This window comes from Cydia pomonella, chromosome 23 (assembly GCF_033807575.1).
Source record: "Cydia pomonella isolate Wapato2018A chromosome 23, ilCydPomo1, whole genome shotgun sequence".
Lineage (NCBI taxonomy): Eukaryota > Metazoa > Arthropoda > Insecta > Lepidoptera > Tortricidae > Cydia > Cydia pomonella.
Window position 1 is genome coordinate 9,487,563 of NC_084725.1, and position 22,215 is coordinate 9,509,777.

The 22,215-nt window shown below is 41.8% G+C and overlaps 1 protein-coding gene across 1 annotated transcript in view; it reads right to left on the bottom strand.

Annotated features, from left to right (window-relative positions):
• LOC133530798 (uncharacterized) overlaps positions 1-21,206 on the bottom strand; it is a 31,114-nt gene extending 9,908 nt beyond the window's left edge. Inside the window, 21 exon segments of the mRNA XM_061868863.1 lie at positions 769-877; positions 1,358-1,583; positions 1,674-1,926; positions 1,978-2,243; positions 4,139-4,347; positions 4,350-4,641; positions 5,192-5,628; positions 6,655-6,784; positions 8,000-8,114; positions 9,625-9,810; positions 10,681-11,010; positions 12,978-13,115; positions 13,150-13,266; positions 13,322-13,438; positions 13,494-13,627; positions 13,665-13,803; positions 15,060-16,353; positions 18,278-18,442; positions 18,959-19,081; positions 19,643-19,793; positions 20,908-21,206. Of these exon segments, the coding sequence (XP_061724847.1) occupies positions 769-877; positions 1,358-1,583; positions 1,674-1,926; positions 1,978-2,243; positions 4,139-4,347; positions 4,350-4,641; positions 5,192-5,628; positions 6,655-6,784; positions 8,000-8,114; positions 9,625-9,810; positions 10,681-11,010; positions 12,978-13,115; positions 13,150-13,266; positions 13,322-13,438; positions 13,494-13,627; positions 13,665-13,803; positions 15,060-16,353; positions 18,278-18,442; positions 18,959-19,081; positions 19,643-19,793; positions 20,908-21,000 (5,024 nt within the window). The 5' untranslated portion in view covers positions 21,001-21,206.
• Positions 21,207-22,215: the final 1,009 nt, after the last annotated feature.

Here is a 22,215-nt window from a genome sequence, read left to right on the forward strand (position 1 = left end):
AAGTAAAAATTGGAAATTTGTTAATTTCTTCGAAACCGCTACACCGGTTGTTATGATACTTTGTACACTGGTTCTAAATACCCTAATGCATATGTACATTTCGGCTTTGTCCAACGGCTATACAATACTTTTTCTACGAGTCATCTAAAGTAATACTTTTTTTACTATAAAACATAAATATCTCACACACACAAACGCGTCACTCTTTAGTCCCGGCCCGCGCCCGTTTAATTTTTTCTATGGGAGCGCGGCGGCACGTGATTGGTAATTTTTTATAGTTGACTACAGTGTATCGAAACGAATATTATAGTTGAGTTGGGAGCCCATACATAAAAAGAACGCAATTATAATTTGGTATACAAAATCTTTACAAGTTTGCAGTCATTCAACCGTTACAGTCGATGGGTAGAAAAAAAAACTTATATTGCATGACAAGAATAACCATCCTATAACATCATATTTTTGTAGGCATATTTTTAATTTGGTTAATTAAAGTAATTATATTTCACACAAGTAGGTTGAGATATGCGGCTCATAAACAATAGTAAACTTCATTTTTTTTACCCAATTTTCGATACTGCAAAATGGCTAAATTTGCGATGTTAAAACACTGTTTTTTTAAATATTAAATTTTGTCTCTTCTTTCCGTTCCCAAGCTTCATGCAAAATACACTTTAACAATGAAAATGTTTACAGGGATATGTCAATACAAAGTGACCCGTTTCCATAGTTCCCGTGTGTACTGTAAGTACTGTAACGGAGTCGTACCCCGAGCTGTTGTCGCTCCGGCTGGTGATGGTGTGGATGCGGTACACGCGCTCGGGCGTGCAGTCCGAGCCGCCCGTCAGCACGATGTTCACCTCGCCCGGCTTCAAGCCTGGAACACATACGTATACATTTACATTATACAAAGGACCCGGGTATGTCCTTAAACTACGTCCAAAAGAGAGGTATGGGCACTGTCAATGTCATCTCGCTTAGTGTGGTAGGGCACAGCCAGTGGATGTCAATCCAGATCTAGAGCAGAGCCCAACTGGGGAAGTACCTTACGGAAAACCGAATTTTCGCCTATTTAAGCATTTTAGGGCCCGTACAGACTTGCGTTAGTAACAACGTCAATGAAACGAGTGTCGCGGTTACCATTATACATGCCGCGCTGTAACCCGCAGGTGCGTTTGCGTCCTTCAGGTTCTCCTGGAGAGTCTAATAAATATTTCCGCGCTGTACACTCACCCCAGCGGCTGGGCCTGGCGGCGGCGCCGGCCCCGGGCGGCGGCGCGGCGCCGGCGCGCCAGTCGCACTTGATCTCGCCGAGCCGACGCCGCACCACGGTCTCTACTCCGCGCTGCACACTCACCCCAGCGGCTGGGCCTGGCGGCGGCGCCGGCCCCCGGCGGCGGCGCGGCGCCGGCGCGCCAGTCGCACTTGATCTCGCCGAGCCGACGCCGCACCACGGTCTCTACTCCGCGCTGCACACTCACCCCAGCGGCTGGGCCTGGCGGCGGCGCCGGCCCCCGGCGGCGGCGCGGCGCCGGCGCGCCAGTCGCACTTGATCTCGCCGAGCCGACGCCGCACCACGGTCTCTACTCCGCGCTGCACACTCACCCCAGCGGCTGGGCCTGGCGGCGGCGCCGGCCCCGGGCGGCGGCGCGGCGCCGGCGCGCCAGTCGCACTTGATCTCGCCGAGCCGACGCCGCACCACGGTCTCTACTCCGCGCTGCACACTCACCCCAGCGGCTGGGCCTGGCGGCGGCGCCGGCCCCCGGCGGCGGCGCGGCGCCGGCGCGCCAGTCGCACTTGATCTCGCCGAGCCGACGCCGCACCACGGTCTCTACTCCGCGCTGCACACTCACCCCAGCGGCTGGGCCTGGCGGCGGCGCCGGCCCCCGGCGGCGGCGCGGCGCCGGCGCGCCAGTCGCACTTGATCTCGCCGAGCCGACGCCGCACCACGGTCTCTACTCCGCGCTGCACACTCACCCCAGCGGCTGGGCCTGGCGGCGGCGCCGGCCCCCGGCGGCGGCGCGGCGCCGGCGCGCCAGTCGCACTTGATCTCGCCGAGCCGACGCCGCACCACGGTCTCTACTCCGCGCTGCACACTCACCCCAGCGGCTGGGCCTGGCGGCGGCGCCGGCCCCCGGCGGCGGCGCGGCGCCGGCGCGCCAGTCGCACTTGATCTCGCCGAGCCGGCGCCGCACAACTGTCTCTATTCGCTGCGTGCCTTCTTCACTAGGCAGAGGTACTTGCTGAAAAACATAATAGCAACTAATTTTTATATTGATATATGATCAGTTGCCCATATTAACATAGTTTATATGGAGAAAATATAGAGCAAAGGCTAAACGGAAAGGACTAATTTCCGGAAAGGTCCGTCGTCAAATTTCAGGCCGTATTTGTAACTTGAACACCAAAAAACTAACAAAATTGAAATATAGAATCCATATAGGGACCGTGCGCGTTGGAGGGTCTGCCATCTTATGGCCTGAATCGGAACCATAAACATGCACATGTACACGTCACGTGTTTTCTTGTGCATAGTAGGTTCTGCCATCTTGTGGGCTACATTAGAACAAAAAACATCACATTTACGCCTCGCGCCAAAAATCTGACGGCTCCTGTGCTGCCTCCTACAGTTCATGCACGCTCCCTATAATTAGATCAACTTAAATTAAAACATGTCATTGAATATTAAATTATATTTAAAACTAAATCACGAGAGACAAGAATTCGCCATTTGATGAAAGTCTCGCGTGATGGAACAATAGTGAAGATCCGCGCGTGCCAAGCGTAGGTACCCGAGAGTCCCCCACGAAACACTCATAAACCCACACTATTGAGTCTTGGGTAAAATGAAACATGTAATTTAAGAAAGAAAAAATATTTTTTAGAAGCTGTTATAAAAGTTATGGCACGTATTTTTTACATGTTTATGGAACCAGCTGACGATATTTCCACCAAATACAGCCAGCTGACTATTTTTTTATTCATGATAGCATTTAAACTATCATGTAACTAAGTATCAACCGGGAGGCGATGACTGACCAAATTTGCGCCTGCGCGGTGTAATAGGTAGGTCCTGTTGTCTTGCTGTGTTTGTGGTTTGAAGACACCAACATGGGAGATACCTTATTCTTGGGGATGCTGGGACACCTCAAGCATAAGATAACCCCCGGTGAGAGCCTCAAGGTTTCTTGCGATGACAGATCATGGGTGATCGTGCTGTTTACAAAACATGAAATACATAAAAACTGCATAGCTAAGAACTATTTTCTTGCAGTAAATACAAACCTATCAGGTACCAACTAAATAAATAAGAGTTTTAAAAAACGCCGAGTAACTCATCATTATTTCAAACGGTTTTTGTTTCCATTTTAGCTTTGGTGATTATGGAAACTGTAACTTTATTATTTATAATTTCAAAACGTAAAACTACACTTGTCTGGCCGCTGTTATTTTTTTTATTCGTATAAATAATATTTGTTTTCCAAAGGGGTGTGGTGTAGTGTATAATTAGTACGTAAGCATTGTATATAAGAAGGTGTATCCAACCTATTTAGTCAGAATAACTTTCGACGAAGCTGTTGTTTAATTAATGACGTCATTAAAGGTAATGCGGTAGTATTTCTGCTTATAACTGCACTCTCGCAGCTCGGCCTTTAGCCTAGCATGCTTGGGCGATCCAGTGGGATGCTCCGGGCCTTCGGACCTAAGTGGAGCTCAGCCTTCGGCCTTCGCTGGGTATCGAAGCTCGGCGTCGGGACTTTGGCCCACCGCTTCGCTTATTAAGACACTCGGGGAGGGTTGGTTTTGCTTTAGGGGTAGAACAGGAAGTTGGGGCTTCAACACGACCTAATAGTGTCTTGACAAGCTCACGAAATTGCTATGGAAGCACATCAACGAAGACTTGGATATAGAAATTGCTACAGCGTCATCTAGTGATGTCTTTGAAAGGTTGAAAAGAAAGACACATTACTAGCTGCATCACTCTGATTCCGATCCGGCTCATACTCATTGTCAACCGCCCCTATGCCCTTGCTATAAAGTCCAGTTTGGCTTGCAATTACATCATTCAAGGTTGGAGTTCTACGAGGGTCGGAGGTCTCACTCTTGTCAGCTTTGAACTATAGTTAAAAATACTTACATTACTAGCAACATCGCTCTGATACGCCATCGCCAATTGCTCGTACATCTCATAATTCTCGGGCTCATATTCATTGTCATCCGCCTCTATGCCCTTATAGGGTCCAGATTGGCACGCGATGACGTCGTTAAAGCTATAGTTAGAGTTCTGCAAGGGCCGGGGTTGTCTCATCTTTACATACTTAAAACTATGGTTAAGGTTAAAATACTTACATTACTAGCCACATCGCTCTGATACGCCATCGCCAATTGCTCGTACATCTCATAATTCTCGGGTTCATATTCATTGTCATCCGCCTCTATGCCCTTGTTATAGAGTCCAGTTTGGCTGGCGATGACGTCGTTAAAGCTATAGTTGGAGTTCTGCGAGGAGGGCCGGAGGTGACTCTCGTCTTTCTCGTAGGAGGGAGGTTTCTCGCTGCAGGCCGAGTCTTGGGAGGAGCATTGGGAGTTCTCTTCGGGTCTTTGCGGTGTTAAGCGGTCTTGGGGTTCCTGAAAGTTGTTCTAGTTTTTGTACACTGTTGTGTTTCTTTTGGAGAAGAAGTAAAAGATTTACTATGAGGATTTTCTTAAGAAAGTTTGTAGCTACAAGTGCTCTATAGCAAGACTTAAAAATTCACTTCTTATTATATTGCAGCAAAAAAAGGGGCCCCTGCTGTGTCATGTAAAATTAAAATCACAAAATAATCATAAAAAAAACAACGACTGTGACCATTGTAACTGTCTACGTATAACGATTTCTAAGTTGCAAGCGCTGTCATTCAGACAGCAAAGGCTTAACCTTTTGAACGCCACGCTTATCGTACGCGGCGCGTAATCGTGAACCTTGTCGGTACGCATGAAGGTTGATATTGGGCTGTAGCTGCGCGCGTCATATGACGTCTTTGACGGTCAAAAGGTTAAAAATCTAAGAGACACAATTAGCTGTGGCATGCTTAGATTAGGAATTAAGAATTTTTATTATCAGTCATTAAAAAAACAGGCTGAAATCATTTCTGTAAAAAGCTATGTCATTAAGTCATTATTCAATTTAAGAAAAAAAATTAAAACCCACCTTGAATTCATTTTGCTCCACATTACTGGCATCCATAAACTCATCATTGTTACCCAGATCAAAATCATCCATAGCCTCTGTTTCCTCTCTGGTCTCTTCTTCTTCCACCTCCTGCTTTATCTGAACCCCCAACTCTTTCACATTGATAATCTCCGGTCTTTTCTCCTGCTGTCTTCTAGGAGAGAAATCCTCTATCATCTTTTGGCATTTCTCGTCATCTGTCAACTTCTCAGTCTTGATATTGTTAAGAATGTTGACGTCGAAAGAATCTTCTTTCTTTTTCTTGTTTTTCTTCTTTTTCTTTCTGGTGTCGGAGTCGGAGCTGGATGAACTGCTGGATGAGCTGCTAGATACTTTTGCTTTTTTCTTCTTCTTTTGGATCTTTTTTAACTTTTGTTTCTTTTTAATTTTCTTGTCTTTTAATTTCTTTTTGGGTGCTGGAATGCAAAACAATGACATTAAACGCGTAAAATTGAAAAGTTGTTTTTTGAAGTGAAAACTTCTTCAGCGGCGCTGTGCACTTTGTGTGATGGGGAAAAAATGTTAAACTCGCGACAGGTCACGTGACCGACAGATTCGTCAGATTGAAAATTCGTAAGACGGACACGTGACCTCATCGAAAAACTGTTACAATGTCATTGAAGCCAGTAGACCGCCGGCGCGGCTTGAATATTAACGTTGTGCATTTTTAATGTTAAATAATTGTAATAGTTGTGAAGTGTAAAATTTTTAATGTAATATAAATTGACATGTTTGTGTACGATAGCGCAATAAATGAATATTGTATTTTACCACATAAATGATAGTACTTTTATAATGATAATTAAAGCAATTCGTGTTTTCTTTTCTGCCGGCACTCCCGGAGTGCAACCCGTTGTTTTTTTTTTTTAATATAACTGAGAAGGTATGGAGCCACGTATTAAACGTACCTATAAGGGCGTCCGCTAGCTGGCGCGGTTGCACGGAGCTGTGAGCGGGTAAACGAAAAATAGTATGAGCAACGCTAACGGGCGCGGACGCGTGCGACCGATTATACCTACAATGGCACCCGCGCACCCGCCCACGCTAGCGGACATCCTAAAATTTATACGATAACGCATTAATCGGTTAAGGCAGCGTCCAATAATTGCGTAAGAAGTTATTAAGGATTTTTATAAATCCATGAAATTCACGTCGGCCCTACAACACAAGCCTTATTGAGCTTACTATGGTACTAGGCCGATCTGTGTAAAATTGTCCTATAATATCTATTAATTTTTATTTTATTTAGAGACGAGTGGAAATCGAGGGGGGAGGCCTTTGCCCAGCAGTGGGATACGGTATAGGCTTATAATATAATATATAATCTTTATTTATTTAATTTAAAAAAAGATAAAGAATTCTGGAGAGCTGTTTAAATAAAGTGGGAGCTGCTCCAGCTTTATTGTTCTTGGTAGCCTTAAGTTGGATAAGTGTAAACTTACATTCTTCCTCGTCTTCAGAGATCTTCACCGCTTTAGCTTTCTTCTTCTTCTGTTTTTCTCTCAGCTTCTTCATATATTTCTTCTCCGTGCGTCGCCGTTTCGCCAGCTTCGTTTTTGACTTTTTACTTGTCTGAAAGAATATTTATTTATTTTTATATATTTATTAACGACCGGTCTGGCCTAGTGGGTAGTGACCTGCCTATGAAACCGATGGTCCTGCATTCGAATCCTGGTAAGGGCATTTATGTGTGATTAGCACAAATATTTGTTCCAGAGTCATGGGTGTTTCATATGTATTTAAGTTTTTATATATTATATACATCGCTGTTTTGTTTTCCCCCATTTTTACCACTTAGCTATGCAACATTTGACTGAAGTATATATGTTCCAAATTTCAAGGTCCTAACTTCAATTGTGTAGGCTGTGCTTTGGTAGTGAGTATATAAAAAACTTGACTGTTATACGCGAATTATGACTTCGTATACCATACATAATAAAATCAACTATAATGACTTCTTACGAAACGCTTTAGTCAACTGTAATGAATTCTAATAATCTCGCGTCGAAGCGGTCATACTGCTATACAATCGTCGTCGAGTACCGTGTTTAGGCAACGAAGCTTGCTGAGATGCCTAAGTGAGATACTAGATTGAAAAGCTTGATTATATCACTATTGTATACAATACTTTACAGTACATATGGGGCTACTTTATAGCACTAGTGCGAGAAGTAGCATATTACGTTACTGTGTCGAACATTTAAAGGGCCATATGTACTGTAAAACGTTGTACGATACATGTGCGAATAGGTAATTCGCAACTCGTGTCGATTTAAAACACTCCCTTCGGTCGTGTTTTAATTTATCGCCACTCGTTTCGAATTTCCTATTTTTCGCACTTATATCGTAATGTACTATTTTCTACGAGTCAACAAAAACAATACTTTAAACTAATAAAATCTTATAGAGAAACAAATCAAAAGTATACAGCAATTTAAGATACGCGAGTAACCGCGATACCTTCATACTCGTGCGCGCCCCGGCGGCCGGACCCGGCCGGATTTTAATCAAAATCAACCAATACTACAAAAAAATACTAATTAATTTATTTCATTCGTGACATCTTAACCCTTTTCCAGGCCGCACCAATCTACAAGGTTTTCCCAAAAAATCCAAACATATTCCAATACATCCATGATTCATTTGAAGACAAGTCACATCCCGAAAGTGCAAACTAATTTGAACCTTAAATCGGAATGCTAAAGTTGAATGTTATAGTGGCCAATAAATCGTACTATTCCTGGAAAAGGGTTAACGCGGAGACCTATACGTGCCGTATTTACTTACCTTCTTCTTGGCTTTCTTCCGCTTGACCTCCTCATCGTCGCTGGCGGAGGAGAGAGTGGAGGGGGATCTCTTCCTCTTACGGGCTTTCTCTTTCTCTTCCCCTTTCTGTTTTCTGTTGAAAAGTGAGAGTTAAACTTCAGATTAGATTGCTAGAGTCAGACCAAGATAACTCTGCAGCGATTTTTATAGCATAGACGTGCAAATCTTATACCTTTAAACGAGCAATTCTTGTATATATATTTCAGGGATCTCGGAAACGGCTCTAACGATTTCGCTGAAATTTGGTATATGGGGGTTTTTGGGGGGTAAACAATCGATCTAGATTAGTCTTATGTTTGGGAAAACGCGTGTTTTCGAGTTTTCATGCGTTTTTCTTTCGACGCAGAATATGGTCGCTAATTTCGTGTTGCCGGCCACTGTCCGTCTGGTCCAGCGGGTTTAGACGCGGACGGCAAGAAACAATCAGTGTTACGGGTTCGAATCCCGCCCGGTGACTAACTTTTTTTTTTTTTATAATCAAGTTTATATTTTTTTTTAATTTTTATTGTTTGCAGACAAGTTTAAAAAATGTAGTTAATGTTTGAGATAACAATATATACTCCTCAAAAGAAAATAAGGGCCCCTGAGTTTTTTGGCTGTAACTTAAAACATACTTATTTATTTTGTGATATATTTTTTTACAAATAAAAATGGCATTATTTTTTTTACAATTTAAGTGTATTTCTATCCGAGCTTTGCTCGGTCGCCCAGGTACTGTTATTTTAAACGTCAAACTTTTATGAAATTATGACGTTTAAATAACACTTGCACATCTGTGCTATCAAAATCGCTGCAGAGTTGTCTTGGTCTTACTCTAGTGAGATTGGACGCCATAAATTTAATGCAGATGGCGATGCATTGAATTGAGGCGAAATAGCCAGCCCTCGCTACTCAGCGTCGCCTTCCCCTCCTCTTACAAGGAAAGGTACCCAACTGTCCGATGCCGATTTGATTTATATTTATATATGTTATAGAGTAGTCTAAAATAACGGACACGTATTTTTTTTTAGCTGCCCAAACTCAACCTATTGGGAGAAATTGTCCTCCAAAGTACTAAAAAATGACTAAATCTTCTAACTCCTATAGAAAGTGATGCTCAAGCAACTGCTAGTTAATGGCTGGTTTGAGTATATGTTTGAAAGCAGCAAAAAAATAATGAGCACGTGTTTTGTTATATCGGCTAAAACTCATTTTTTCCTAAAAAAATCGACATTCGAAGTTTTTATAATATCTTATCGCTAAAGTTACACATAAAGACGGGTGTTTTTTTAGGAAAACTTGAGTTTAAGCAGATATAACAAAACACGTGTACATTATTTTTTCCTGTTCTCAAACACATACTCAAACAAGCCATTAACTAGCAAGTTGCTTGAGCATCACTTTCTATAGGAGTTAGAAGATTTAGTGACTTTTTAGTACTTTGGAGGACAATTTCTCCCAATAGGTTGAGTTTGGGCAGCTAAAAAAAATACGTGTCCGTTATTTTAGACTACTCTATAACATATATAAATATAAATCAATCGGAACCGGACAGTTGGGTACCTTTCCTTGTTAGTAGAATTAGATTGTGTGTCGTTATTACTTACCTCTTCTTCACCATACTTGTGTTCCCGACCTCCTCGTCCACCTCGCTCTCCTGGCTCCAGCCCTCGCTGCTCAGCTTCACCTTCTCCTTCTCTTCCGCTCTCTTTCCCTCTGTGTCTTCTGCACGGACGGGCGTGGTGCTGCGGGACTGAACCTGGGCCTCCGCGACTTCTAAGGCTTCCATAAACCTGAGACAATCAAAAATACAGTATTTTGTTACAGTGAGAAAAGCTGGTTAGAGATCATAACAGTTTCGTAGTTTGTGTGCTGGGCAGGGGATTTACTTTAATCTGCAGTTGACAGTTAAATAATGTGTAATGAACATCTTCGTACAGTTAGCTGCAGAGAAAAGTGACCCCCTCCAACCCCTGCATAGAAGTTTGTACGCAAAGGTGTATTTTTTTTTATGTAATAGGCTGCAAACGGGCAGACGAGCCGCCTGATGGGAAGCAGTCATCGCCGCCCATGGACATAAGCAACATCGGAGGAGCCACTTATGCGTTGCCAACCTTTGAGAACCCTAAATACCTGCTTCTTGAAGAACCCCATGTCATAGCGCAAGGGAAACACCTCAGAAGGTAGCTCATTCCACAACTTGCACGTTCTGGGATAAAACGAGCGAGATGCCCCGAAAGCGTATTGCTGAATGTACAGTCAGCGTCAAATACTTTATAGCAGTCAAAGTGACCAAATAGTTCGGTACACCATACTAAATATATGGTGTACCGAACTATTTGACTACTTTGGTTGCTACAAAGTATTTGACGCTGACTGTACATTGAAAATCCGAAAAAATATACCTTAAAACAATAAAAAAATAAACGAAAATTTAAAAATATACTGATTAGGGCGGTGCCCTATTTTTAGGGCCCCCTCGGTACGAGGAGCTGCGGTCTCTCTAGATGTCAGCACTGTAGCGTTCTTGAGGCACTATTCTAGGAGTCTAAATATGTACCGTTGTTATATTTATATCACCACTCGTTACGAATTACCTACTTTCCGCACTTGTATCGTAAATAACATTTTTTAAATAAAATAAAATATGTCAACATGATTACCTCTGATATTCTCGGTCTAGTAACTGCGTGTCTCCATGCTGCGGCGTATCTGCCCCCTTCGGCCGCCGCTGCCTTCCCTCAGCCCCCTCGACGCGGGTCTTCACCTCTGATCCCTCAGCGCGGGGCCGCACCCCCTCAACCCCCTTTATACAAAGCGAGATTCCTTCTACGCTGGTCTCATTTTGAGGCAACGCTCCTTCTTTTTGGGGCAGAGCCCCCTCGATGGGGGGCAACGCCTCTTCTCTAGATAGTATAGTGATATTCTCGGCGAGGCACTGCTCTAGGGGCGGATACCAGCTGCGTTTGGTTGAGAATGGGCCGTCTGATATCCTGAAATTTTTAGGGATATGTCTTTATATACACTGTGTCGATAATCTCGTTAAGTATTAAGGCTGTCATATTACCCAGTTGCTGAAAAACTTAAAAAATAACTCGGGTGATAATGTCTATTGAAATTATACATTAATAAAATATCTCTGGCTTCCAGGGTTGAAATGAAACGATGTATGTATGATGTAATAACTAATTAATTGATTTTTTAGCCCTAAATGATATTTCACCGGTATTCAGTAGTTTGTTTTCATCACACTTGCTCGAAAAAGATCTTATTTCATGCAGGTGTGCTGAAGGACAAAGGCCTATTTTGTTCCCGCGGGATTTATGGATTGTGAAAAAAAAACTAACTCTCTAGGGAGTTATAGATTTTTTTAAATTATGATACTTATTCATTCAAACCAAGTAGCATAAATGAGTTTTACATTTAAAATACTGACGTCTATAATTTAATATTTTTGTTTATGTTTAAAATGATTTAATTTGATTCATTTAACAGGCTTTTAAAATATTTTAACATAATTTTCAATCGTGGCTGAATCCCGAATAGGCGTGTGCCTTCGATGCCTCACCTGCCAAGAAATTACAAAATGGCGGACGAATGTTTGATATGTCACCGTATTTAAGAATTATTTCGCTTAAAGTTTAGTTTTTTATTTCCAAGTGTGATGCAAAACATTGTGTATAACTCCGGGGGTAAGAATATTGCAAACTCGGGTCTTTAATTCCCTCCAGCCTGCGGCTGTCGGGAATTACCAACCTCGTATCCAAAATTTCACTTACCCCCCTCGTTGCACTTACTATTGTGTTTGGAAAGTTTTAAGGTTTAAATAATTCTACCTTAACATAAATTAAGCGCAGTCAATATTTAAAACAGGCTTCTAATAATGAGTTTATAACTAGACGCAAAGATAATTGATTGTAATTTGTAATAGAAAGGTAAAGTGTAAGAAAAAAAACGTGCCCCTTAATTTGACATCCATAACAGATGGCGCTGTACTGCGCTATATGATCTGCGGTAACTGAATTGTCACACGTCAACTTTTGACTATCAGAGTTACCGTAAAATGTATGGAGCTGTATAGCCCCATCTCGTTTACCTGTCAAATTCGAAGCACGAAATTGTCTTAGATTATACTATGGTGGGTAGAGGTAAGGAGAACAATCTCTTATGGGAGAGCTGAGGACCTACTGCGAACCACGTTCGACGTATTGCCTGTCACGCTTACGTACGAATTTACAAGTGCGACAGAGAGGCAACACGTCGAACGTGGTTCGCGGTAGGCTAGCAGCTGTAAATAATAGTTCGAGATTTCCCCGGTGGCGCTAGGATAGCACAAGGACATGATATGAACTTAGACGTTATTGACGGAGTAAAGTGCGCTGTCAATGATTTGATTTTTTTATCAAAGTCAAAAATTCGTTCGCGATGCATTGTGGCGCTACCTAATTACGGTTTTTGATGGAGACTTTTCATACACAAAGATTGTTCTCCTTACCTCTACCCTCCATAGATTACACATCATACTCAATCAATGTATCTTTGGTACAAGGTAGCAAATATTAGGTCATTACCTATGAAATTGGCGTTTTGTATGGAGAACTTTAACGAAATTAGATTTTTCATACAATGAAATTTGCGGATTATTTTGTGATGGCATTTTCAAACCAAACAAATTTTTGCCAGTAATCTAAGACCTTTTTAAGGCCCATTTACTAAGTATCTCATTTTTATTTTATCTTGTTCCGTCAGAAAAATCATTTAAATACTCGAGCCCCGGCAGCCCATGAAAAGAGCTGTTTTCAGGGCGGTATTCTGAATACATAAAACAATAAAAGTAGCAAATAATTGTATGTAAAATCGTTGTTATGTAGCGCACTAATGAAATTAAAAAATACTTCGAAGTTACTATTAAAATAAATAAACTATGACATGACTCATAAGTAACACACAGGACACTCACTGGTCGGTGGAGTAGACGCGGTCCACGAGCGCCATGCGCTGCGCGCGCAGCTCGCTGAGCACGACGCCGCGCCCGCGCACGCAGCTGCAGGCCGTCGGCCGCGCCGCCCACCACACGCTGGGCTGCACGCGGGTCTGTCAGTACACTGTAGAGTAACACACAGGACACTCACTGGTCGGTGGAGTAGACGCGGTCCACGAGCGCCATGCGCTGCGCGCGCAGCTCGCTGAGCACGACGCCGCGCCCGCGCACGCAGCTGCAGGCCGTCGGCCGCGCCGCCCACCACACGCTGGGCTGCACGCGGGTCTGTCAGTACACTGTAGAGTAACACACAGGACACTCACTGGTCGGTGGAGTAGACGCGGTCCACGAGCGCCATGCGCTGCGCGCGCAGCTCGCTGAGCACGACGCCGCGCCCGCGCACGCAGCTGCAGGCCGTCGGCCGCGCCGCCCACCACACGCTGGGCTGCACGCGGGTCTGTCAGTACACTGTAGAGTAACACACAGGACACTCACTGGTCGGTGGAGTAGACGCGGTCCACGAGCGCCATGCGCTGCGCGCGCAGCTCGCTGAGCACGACGCCGCGCCCGCGCACGCAGCTGCAGGCCGTCGGCCGCGCCGCCCACCACACGCTGGGCTGCACGCGGGTCTGTCAGTACACTGTAGAGTAACACACAGGACACTCACTGGTCGGTGGAGTAGACGCGGTCCACGAGCGCCATGCGCTGCGCGCGCAGCTCGCTGAGCACGACGCCGCGCCCGCGCACGCAGCTGCAGGCCGTCGGCCGCGCCGCCCACCACACGCTGGGCTGCACGCGGGTTTGTCTGGAAAACAATTGGGTACTTGACACCTGTTGAATATTATAACAAAACTTAGCTAAATGGATAGAAAATGAGCCATCCATTATAAACTAGTGGAGTTAAAAAATACAAGGCTCCAAAGTCCCAAAAAATAAACTTTTTTTTAATACTTTCTAAAAGAAAAAAGGTAATGGTACCATTCGATTCCTTACATTTTATTGAAAAATAAATTGTAAGACAACTATATACATAAACGCAATATTTCAGGGTCAAAATAGCAATTTTCTCGATCTTCCATACATTTAGGACGAATGAATGTAATGTGATGTCACATTACATTATCATTTTGTTAGAGGCGTTTCAATCGTCGAGTGCGAGCGTCAGACTTTAACTCTCATTTCGGACTTTTGTGTTGCTTAAATGCCATGAGTCCTACATAGATATTTGATTCTCAGGAAAATCAAGATCGATTGACATTATTTACAAAAAACTGTCAAGTAGCCAATTACAAAACTTGTGGTTCGAAACACTGAAGGCGAAATATCGGCCGTTCATCGACAGGACTGACCGATTAAATTGCAGTAGGTTTAACTAGCAGAGTTTTTGAAAAATTGAAACATTTTTTTTTTTCACAGTATGTTTGCCAATAATGTAATTAGCAATCTTTAGGACTTTCGTTCAATACACAAAAATCGCGAAAATGGGCCTAAAACGCATGCAATAGCAACCACACTAGTATTTTTTCTCCGCTGCACGCGAAGTGATAAAAGGTGGATTATACGCGTTCGACGAAATAGTATATTGTATAGCAAGGGCGCGTATATTTTTGTCGAGGATAAAAATTGACATTTATGCCTGAGTTTCACTCTGCTTTTCACTTAGATTGCAAAGAAATTATACAAAAATATCCAATATTTTAGGTTATATGGCGTATTTTTTTAAAGACTAAAGAGAATCGTACTCGGGCCGGACGGTGGCGCGCCTGTCGGGAGCGCGCCGGTACGGGCGCGAGTACGGGGGTTTGTATGGCAGATTTAAACTTTATTGCTCATTTAATAAGGGTCGTAGCAGATGATTTTACTTTATGCTTTATAATAATAAAAAATGTCGATTACACGCGACTTACCTAAACGTCATGCCAATTTTACGAGCATGATAGGTGAAAAGATAAATATAACAAAAGATTTTCAAGCACTTGTCATTATGGCCACTATATTTCACCTACTTTACGCGTATTAGTACTTATAAATAGTCTATACTATAAAGCGAACTGTACTTACTTGTAACATTTAGTTTTGTCATGCCGGAACAGCAGCGGCTGGCATATCTTGAGCACAAAGTCCCACATTTCCAGCGACACTATTGTGGACCTTGACACCTTCCTCTCTAACGTCTCATCATGTACCTTCTCTACCGACAAAAACACCTTCTCCTCTGCTGTGTTCTTGCTATCTTTTCTACCTTTACTCTTCTTTTCTGAACTTTTCTCTCTTTCACTTTTAGAGGTATATCCACTCTCTGTACTCCTGTATCCACTTTCAGTACTCTTACAGCCACTGTCAGTAGATCTGTAGCTATCGCTATAGTCACTTGTTCGACTTAAACGTTGCCTGCTATCATCATCTAGTTCAGGCGTGCCTTGACATTTAAAGTCAACTATAGGAGAATCATATTCAACTAAACCTTTATCTTGACTTTCATCATCACTTATATTTTCTTGTTTAATTTCATTTATGACTGATTCTAGGAAATTGTCATCAGCTAAACTGTCAGACATGTTTGTATCTTGGTTGTAATCGAAACTTTTCTTAGGTTTAACTTTAGCAAAGTATTCTGGTTTAGAATGCTCATCAAACAATATATCGTCTTCATTAGGATCTATTTCATATTCAAAGGAATCAATGACAGGTTGTAGTTTTTCTATCTTTATGAGACATGGGCTGTCGACTGCTTTTAAAATTGCTTCTTTCTCCATCCTCCTCTCCTCCTCTTTCTTTTTGTCTAAATCTTTTGCAGTTCTAGACTCTTCAGATTTCTTTTCTTTTGTAGGAGTCGCTTTAGATTTGTCATCAACTTGAGGACTCGCGGTTTTGTCATCATTGTCCAACGACCAACTGTCACACACCAAGTAATCGCTGAGATTAACATCTGTCTCTTTCGGGTCTTGATCGACTACACTCTCTGAACCTCCGCTTTTTGTTGAATCTTTAGTTTCTCTCTTAGAGTCTTTTTCTCTACTTTTATCATGTTTCTCTCTATATCTATCCCTATCGCTTTTTCTAGATCTATCATATCTGTCAGAATGTCTCCTGGAACTCTCGTATCTGTCACTTTTCCTCTTACTGTCCCTACTCCTGCTGACAGATATTCTGTTAAGTTTTGGAGGTCGAGGAGATTTGTGTATCTGTTCTTTTTCTGCTGCATCTTCTTTTTCCTTCTCGCCTTCGTCTCTAATTTTACGCTGGAAGGGGTTGTCGTAGTCGGGCAGAATCTTCTGGTAGTCGAATTTGAACTCTTTGCCTTCAGCCCTCGCTTTCTTTGCGTCTCTAATTATCTCGTCGACTTTACTCGCATCTGAAATTTTTACTTTACTAATGTAAACACAATTTTAGGACCATTGAAAATTAACTACTTGAGAGCAATTTTACTTATGAATCAGAAAATTTACTAAGAATTATACATTATGTTGTATAGACATTTCTTTAGTGTATCAGATTTATCTTTATTTTATTAAAGTAACTATGAAATAATCTTAATCTTAACTTATAGCTACCATCGACATGCAAAAGCAAGCATAAGTGTTTCAACTTCTTCTTGTTGTTATTATTTCCTCTCAGTCAGATAAGAGACAACGGCTAATTTTGTAAGAAAAACGTTCCACTAAAACGCTTTAGGATGGGCTTATGACTAACACAAAAATGTCCCAGGCGATTCTAGGCATAGCAACGATCAACGAGTGACAAGAAAAAGTTGATTCACCCATAAAATAAAAGTGTACAAGGTACCCCATACCCCAGCGGCGCTGGCGCGGCACCGGCGCGACTCGGAGCCTGCGGGCTGAAGCATGCGTGAGGGGGATAGTTATACAGGTGCAAGGGAGAGGGTTAGAACAACACAGCGAGGCATTCAGGCGCCGACTCCAGGTGGTAAAAGTTGCTCAAGGATGGACTCACTAAAGACAGCTATAGAAATATGACGTACGGTACGCACTTAAACCAGATGAGATATTCCCATCTTCCGACATATGCTCTGTTTCACTGGGACGAATACTAGAGTTATAGAATCCAAAACGTACCCCGGGTGACGGGTTCCTTTAATAAGCCCGACGCATTAGCAACAACTTGCCAGACAATATATGTCAATTGTAATTCAACTAACAATCACATCTGAACTTCTTTGAACAATCATTAGCACCCGTGAACGAAGAGCCGGCGCCGGTAAGAATAAGACAGTTGACTGTTGTCGAAGTTCAAGCCAAGCGCGAGCTCCGAACATTTCTGAGCAAAGAATGCGGGAGGGTGTGATTTGCACGGTGCGATGGGCACGGTGTGGACCTCCCGTCTCGGAGCTCGAGTATATTTGACCTATTCGGGTCGAAATTCTTTTCGTTGTCTTATTTTGGACCACTCGGTCACGCTTGTATCATGGTCATCTCATACAAAAAGCTACACTCCGTCACATTTTTTGGAGACAATAAACGAGACAACGAAAAGAATTTTGACCCATTCACAAAGTAGTAATGAACATTGCAGTATTTTATGTCTTTAAAGTCAACTAAACTATTCTCGTTAAAAAAAATAGGAATGGGGACAGTATTAACACTCTCGGGGATTTTAGCGATTCACTATAATGCACACCATAAAATAAATTGTAAGATTCGATAAGTGCAAAACATGAGATTAAACAGTGCATAAATATAAAAACATTGAACTGAAGAAACCATCAAACAAAGGCAAAAGAAAAGCATATATTATACAATTATAATAACTGACATCTAGTTAGCTTGCTACATATTCTGAAAATAAAATATACTTAGGTGAAAATATACTTTTCTTTATCTTCGACAAATAACCACTCGAACACAATGCAGTAAATATATATTGTAATCAATGTGAAGTAGTTAAAGTTGCATTGACTATGCAGTTAAGCGTATAATTATGGTTACATTTAAGTTGATGTTGCAGTCGAAAATGCAAAAGCTCATAACCCCTCGTGCGGCAAGATGCCTCCGACAACAGCGCGTGCGGCGGCCGCCATTTTTAATATAGAAAACTTGCCGCCTCGTAGCTGCGCGAAAATTGAAGATATTGCTTTGCCGCCCGAGGCGATAAGAGTAGAAAATCTAAATATAAAAAAAGGTTTAAATAGGTGTGAGTTAATTAATTCAACCAATGCATCAAACACCGCAATGTAACGAAACCCGGGAGTTCACACACAAATTAAGCTAATCCGGCCTTCTGGTTATTTTAAGACACCTCACCGCTCACAACTAACTTACCCAAAAAGGTCTTAATCGGCGGCATGGCTTTAGTGGGCATGGCCTGCTCGTTGGTGGAGCTGGGACAGATAAGCCCCAGTGGAATGCCCAGATCCACTAGCTCCATCTTACGCTTCATGTCTTCAATCTCAGCGAGCGTGCGTTTCTGCAACTCCGTGTAGGAGTCTGTTGAAAGAAGGGTTATTGGGTTTGAATTTAAACCCTCCCGGCTCTACTACTACTCTCTTCTTGACTAGTTGAAATTTGAAATACATTTCAGAGAGGAAACCTGCGTGTTTATGTGTAAGTAAATTCTTAAAAATATTGTAAGAGTCACAGACTTTGTGATGACAAACTTGTTACCATATATTTCTGCCCGTACGCATCACGCACTCAACGTGTCGAACAGCCACTGTGATTTTAGCCTTTAGACCAGCGATACTCAACCTGTGGCCCACCTGACTTTTTTCAGTAGCCCGCCAGGTGTTCCTGGTATAGATCCTTGTCATCCAATCACCGTTAAGCAAATGAATCATGCGGCCCGTGGCTACAAGGCAAAACCGTCTTTGTAACCCTTAAAAACAGGTTGAGTATGGCTGCTTTAAGACATAATAAGCTAGGATAACTGCTTACTATAAAGGGGCTGTCTGCTCTTTGTAATTGTATAAAAGTATTTAAAAAAAAAGCTGATTATTTACACACCCTGAAAATTCTTTCTGTTTGCTCCAGGTTTAGGTGGCTTCGCCAACTTCTTGCTCTCATCTTCAACGACCTTGGGAGGCACAGGCTTCACACTCGACAACTTACCGATCAACACTGTGCTACCTGAAATAATTTTAGCTTGTTACATTCTCATTATTAAAGGTCTTTTATTTATTTATTTAACCTTTATTGCACAATACAAGATAGTACAAATGGCGGACTTAATGCCTTGAGGCATTCTGCACCAGTCAAGTATTGCGTCAAACAGAAACTTTCAATGAATGCGGAATAGAAACCCAGTCCCAGAGACATAAAAGTCACTGTGTGTATGTCTCAGTTTAAATTCAATCATATTGTTCCCTGAATCCTCCTATTTCTGGACAATTTGCCCTTCGGGTATCTGAAGCAACCTCGCGAACTTATCCTACCTATCTATTGGCTGTGGGGTGACAATCCTTTCGGTCATTCTCGGCTCCGTCCGGCTCAGCATTGCTCCGAGCAATTATTAGGGTTGGCAAAACATGACGTCCCTATGCGTGCACAACTACACTACTATAATCACTTGAATTTTGACAACCCTAAATAGCCGAAAGGGATAGTGCCATACATTAGAATGGAACAGCATGATTTGACCCTGAATCTTTACAATGTCAAACTACATACCTGACATATGAAATAACATACCTGTCCCTGCAGGTGAACTCGCAGGCTTGGCCAGCGGGACAGCAGTGATTGGTGTCTTCTTCTGTATAGAAAATGCTCGGAGACGTTTCTTTGCATTCTCCACTCCTTTAGATGACGGGAGCAGTTTGCGGGGGAGAGTGGGTGGAGTACTCTGAAATATCAAGGATAAACTTCAATTATTTTTTCCTTCTATTTAAATTCTATTTTAGATAATAACTTTTATTTATTTATATAGCCCTTTGTTCTGAACATGTTTATTGTTTTTATGATATTAAGTTAGTTTTGAATAGTTATATGAAGTCACTTAGTTCAGTATCTCCTCTCTCTTGCCACTCTTGTCCAGATTGGTACCACTGTAAGTATATTTCATCTTCCCATCATGTTAATTGAGGGCCATACGATCTTGACCCATCTGTAGGGTGCCACATGAGAATTCTTTGACTCCACTTTTCTTTCTTACATCTTAAAGTGTGACCTGCCCACCTCCATTTTTGCATGTCTATGTGGCTGAGGATATCTGCTACTTTTGTTCTGGTTCTTATGTTCGAGCGGTTTCTATCCTGTTATTTTACACTGAGGATGCTCCTCTCCGTAATAACTCTTAGAAGTGTAGGTACATTATCCTCAAGCCGCCCATTATATTTTGAATTTTTATTTTGTCAAATCAAAATTGGCAAGTTTTGATTGAGTTATAGTTTGTGTCACAGATTTGTCAAATCTACCCTTTAATAACATGATCTTCGTGAATGACACTAACTATAATAGAATAACAAATGAACACTGTTATCTAAATTTTTTCATTAACTGCTTTTTGTAATCACCCAAACTCCTTAAAACACAATAGATGTGGTTTTATTTACAGTATTGAAATAGGAACAATATTAAATCAAGTTTAGATAGCTATTAAGAATAAAAAATATATCCTACTTATTGATGACAGTTCAGCCTATAACAGAAAACACCAACACACTGATGCAAATATTAAAACAGAATTTGTTTCTATGATGCTAAAAGTTATACTTCAATTGCTAAATAATTCACATAATGAGTAATTGCAATTCAATATAGATGGAAGCACTATTATAAATCAATACTGCACCACTCCCTAGGCACTATTTTCGGCCATGCACATGTACTATATAAACTATATATGTACCTGTGAGTACCTATGTATTTAAGGTATTTATATTTACTTATGACCTAATTTGAAAACGAAATACTATTGTTACTATATTACCTTAAATGTAAATGGTCTTCAGTTTTACCTTAAAGCTTATAACGGTTCCTGGAGGGGTGGGCTCATTGGAATCTTGGTTGTCTGAACCCGGCAGACCAGAACTGGATCCCTCCGAATCCATTTTTACCTTCACTTATAGTGTTACACTGCACTTTAATAATATCACACTACAAATCATGAGGCCCTAAGGCTCCTCAAGGCATCGTGGTGAATAATACATAGCATTAATTTGACTTAAATAGCTGAAGAATAAAATAATATCATAATTAGCGATAAAGCACAAAAGTCAAAATGTCAGGCAGACATCATGCAGACATTGTTGAATTGTTGCTTTACGTTTTTTTTTTTTTATCGAAAGGCAACACTCCAATACATCCAAATATCACACACTGGAACGGCATAATATTTTTTTGGGATCGAAGTGCAATTCACAGAAAGAATAAGAATCATTTTATTTTCTATTCATTAATTTATATATATTAACATTTTATTTTTTATTTTATTTTTATTTTATTTTAACAACAACAAAATTACACAGCATTACAGTATATACTAATGCACTGCGAAATTTAGGACAGAAAGTATATAAATGCATACACATCAGGTACAGAATACAATCTGGGACTAAGTAGGTAGATCATTAAATTGTGTTATACATAAAAATAGAATTACAAAACACAGGAGAACCTTAATAACTAACTGAGGACGGACGGTCATCCATTGCCTCACAATGGTTTTTGCATTGCTCACAAATTTGCCTCCAATTACTGGCAAAAAGATCGCAGTCTGGAGCCGACTGGAGAAGTGCGTTGATGTAGTGCAAAGCACGAACCAGTGGTGATTGCCTGTACGCCTTCGTGCGTGCTTTAGGAGCCGCAAGTAAGTCGCGATTACGAGGCCTAAAATTGAACTTTGCGACGGACAGAGAAGGGATGAGGAGGCGTACCAGCTGTGAGACCAGCTGAGGGCAGTCTGAATCTCCACGTAATATTCTGCACGCGCCGATCATAAGTGCATAATTACGCCTCACTTCTAAGGAGTTAAAACCCAGAGTTCCAAGTAAATATTTTGTCGGGTAAAGGAAAGGATAATACCCATAGACTTTTTTAAATAAAAATCTTAGAAAAGTCTTTTGGATTTTCTCCAGAAGCAAAGCGTAAGTGACCTCATGGGGGTTCCACACCACAGACGCTGCCTCCAGTTTACTCCTAACTAGAGAGGTATAAACAATCTTGATAACAATCGTGTTGTCAAAATCACGAACGTTACGGATGACAAATCCCAATCTCCGATAGCATTCGGTAGCTAGGGTTCTCATATGAGCATGAAAGTTAAG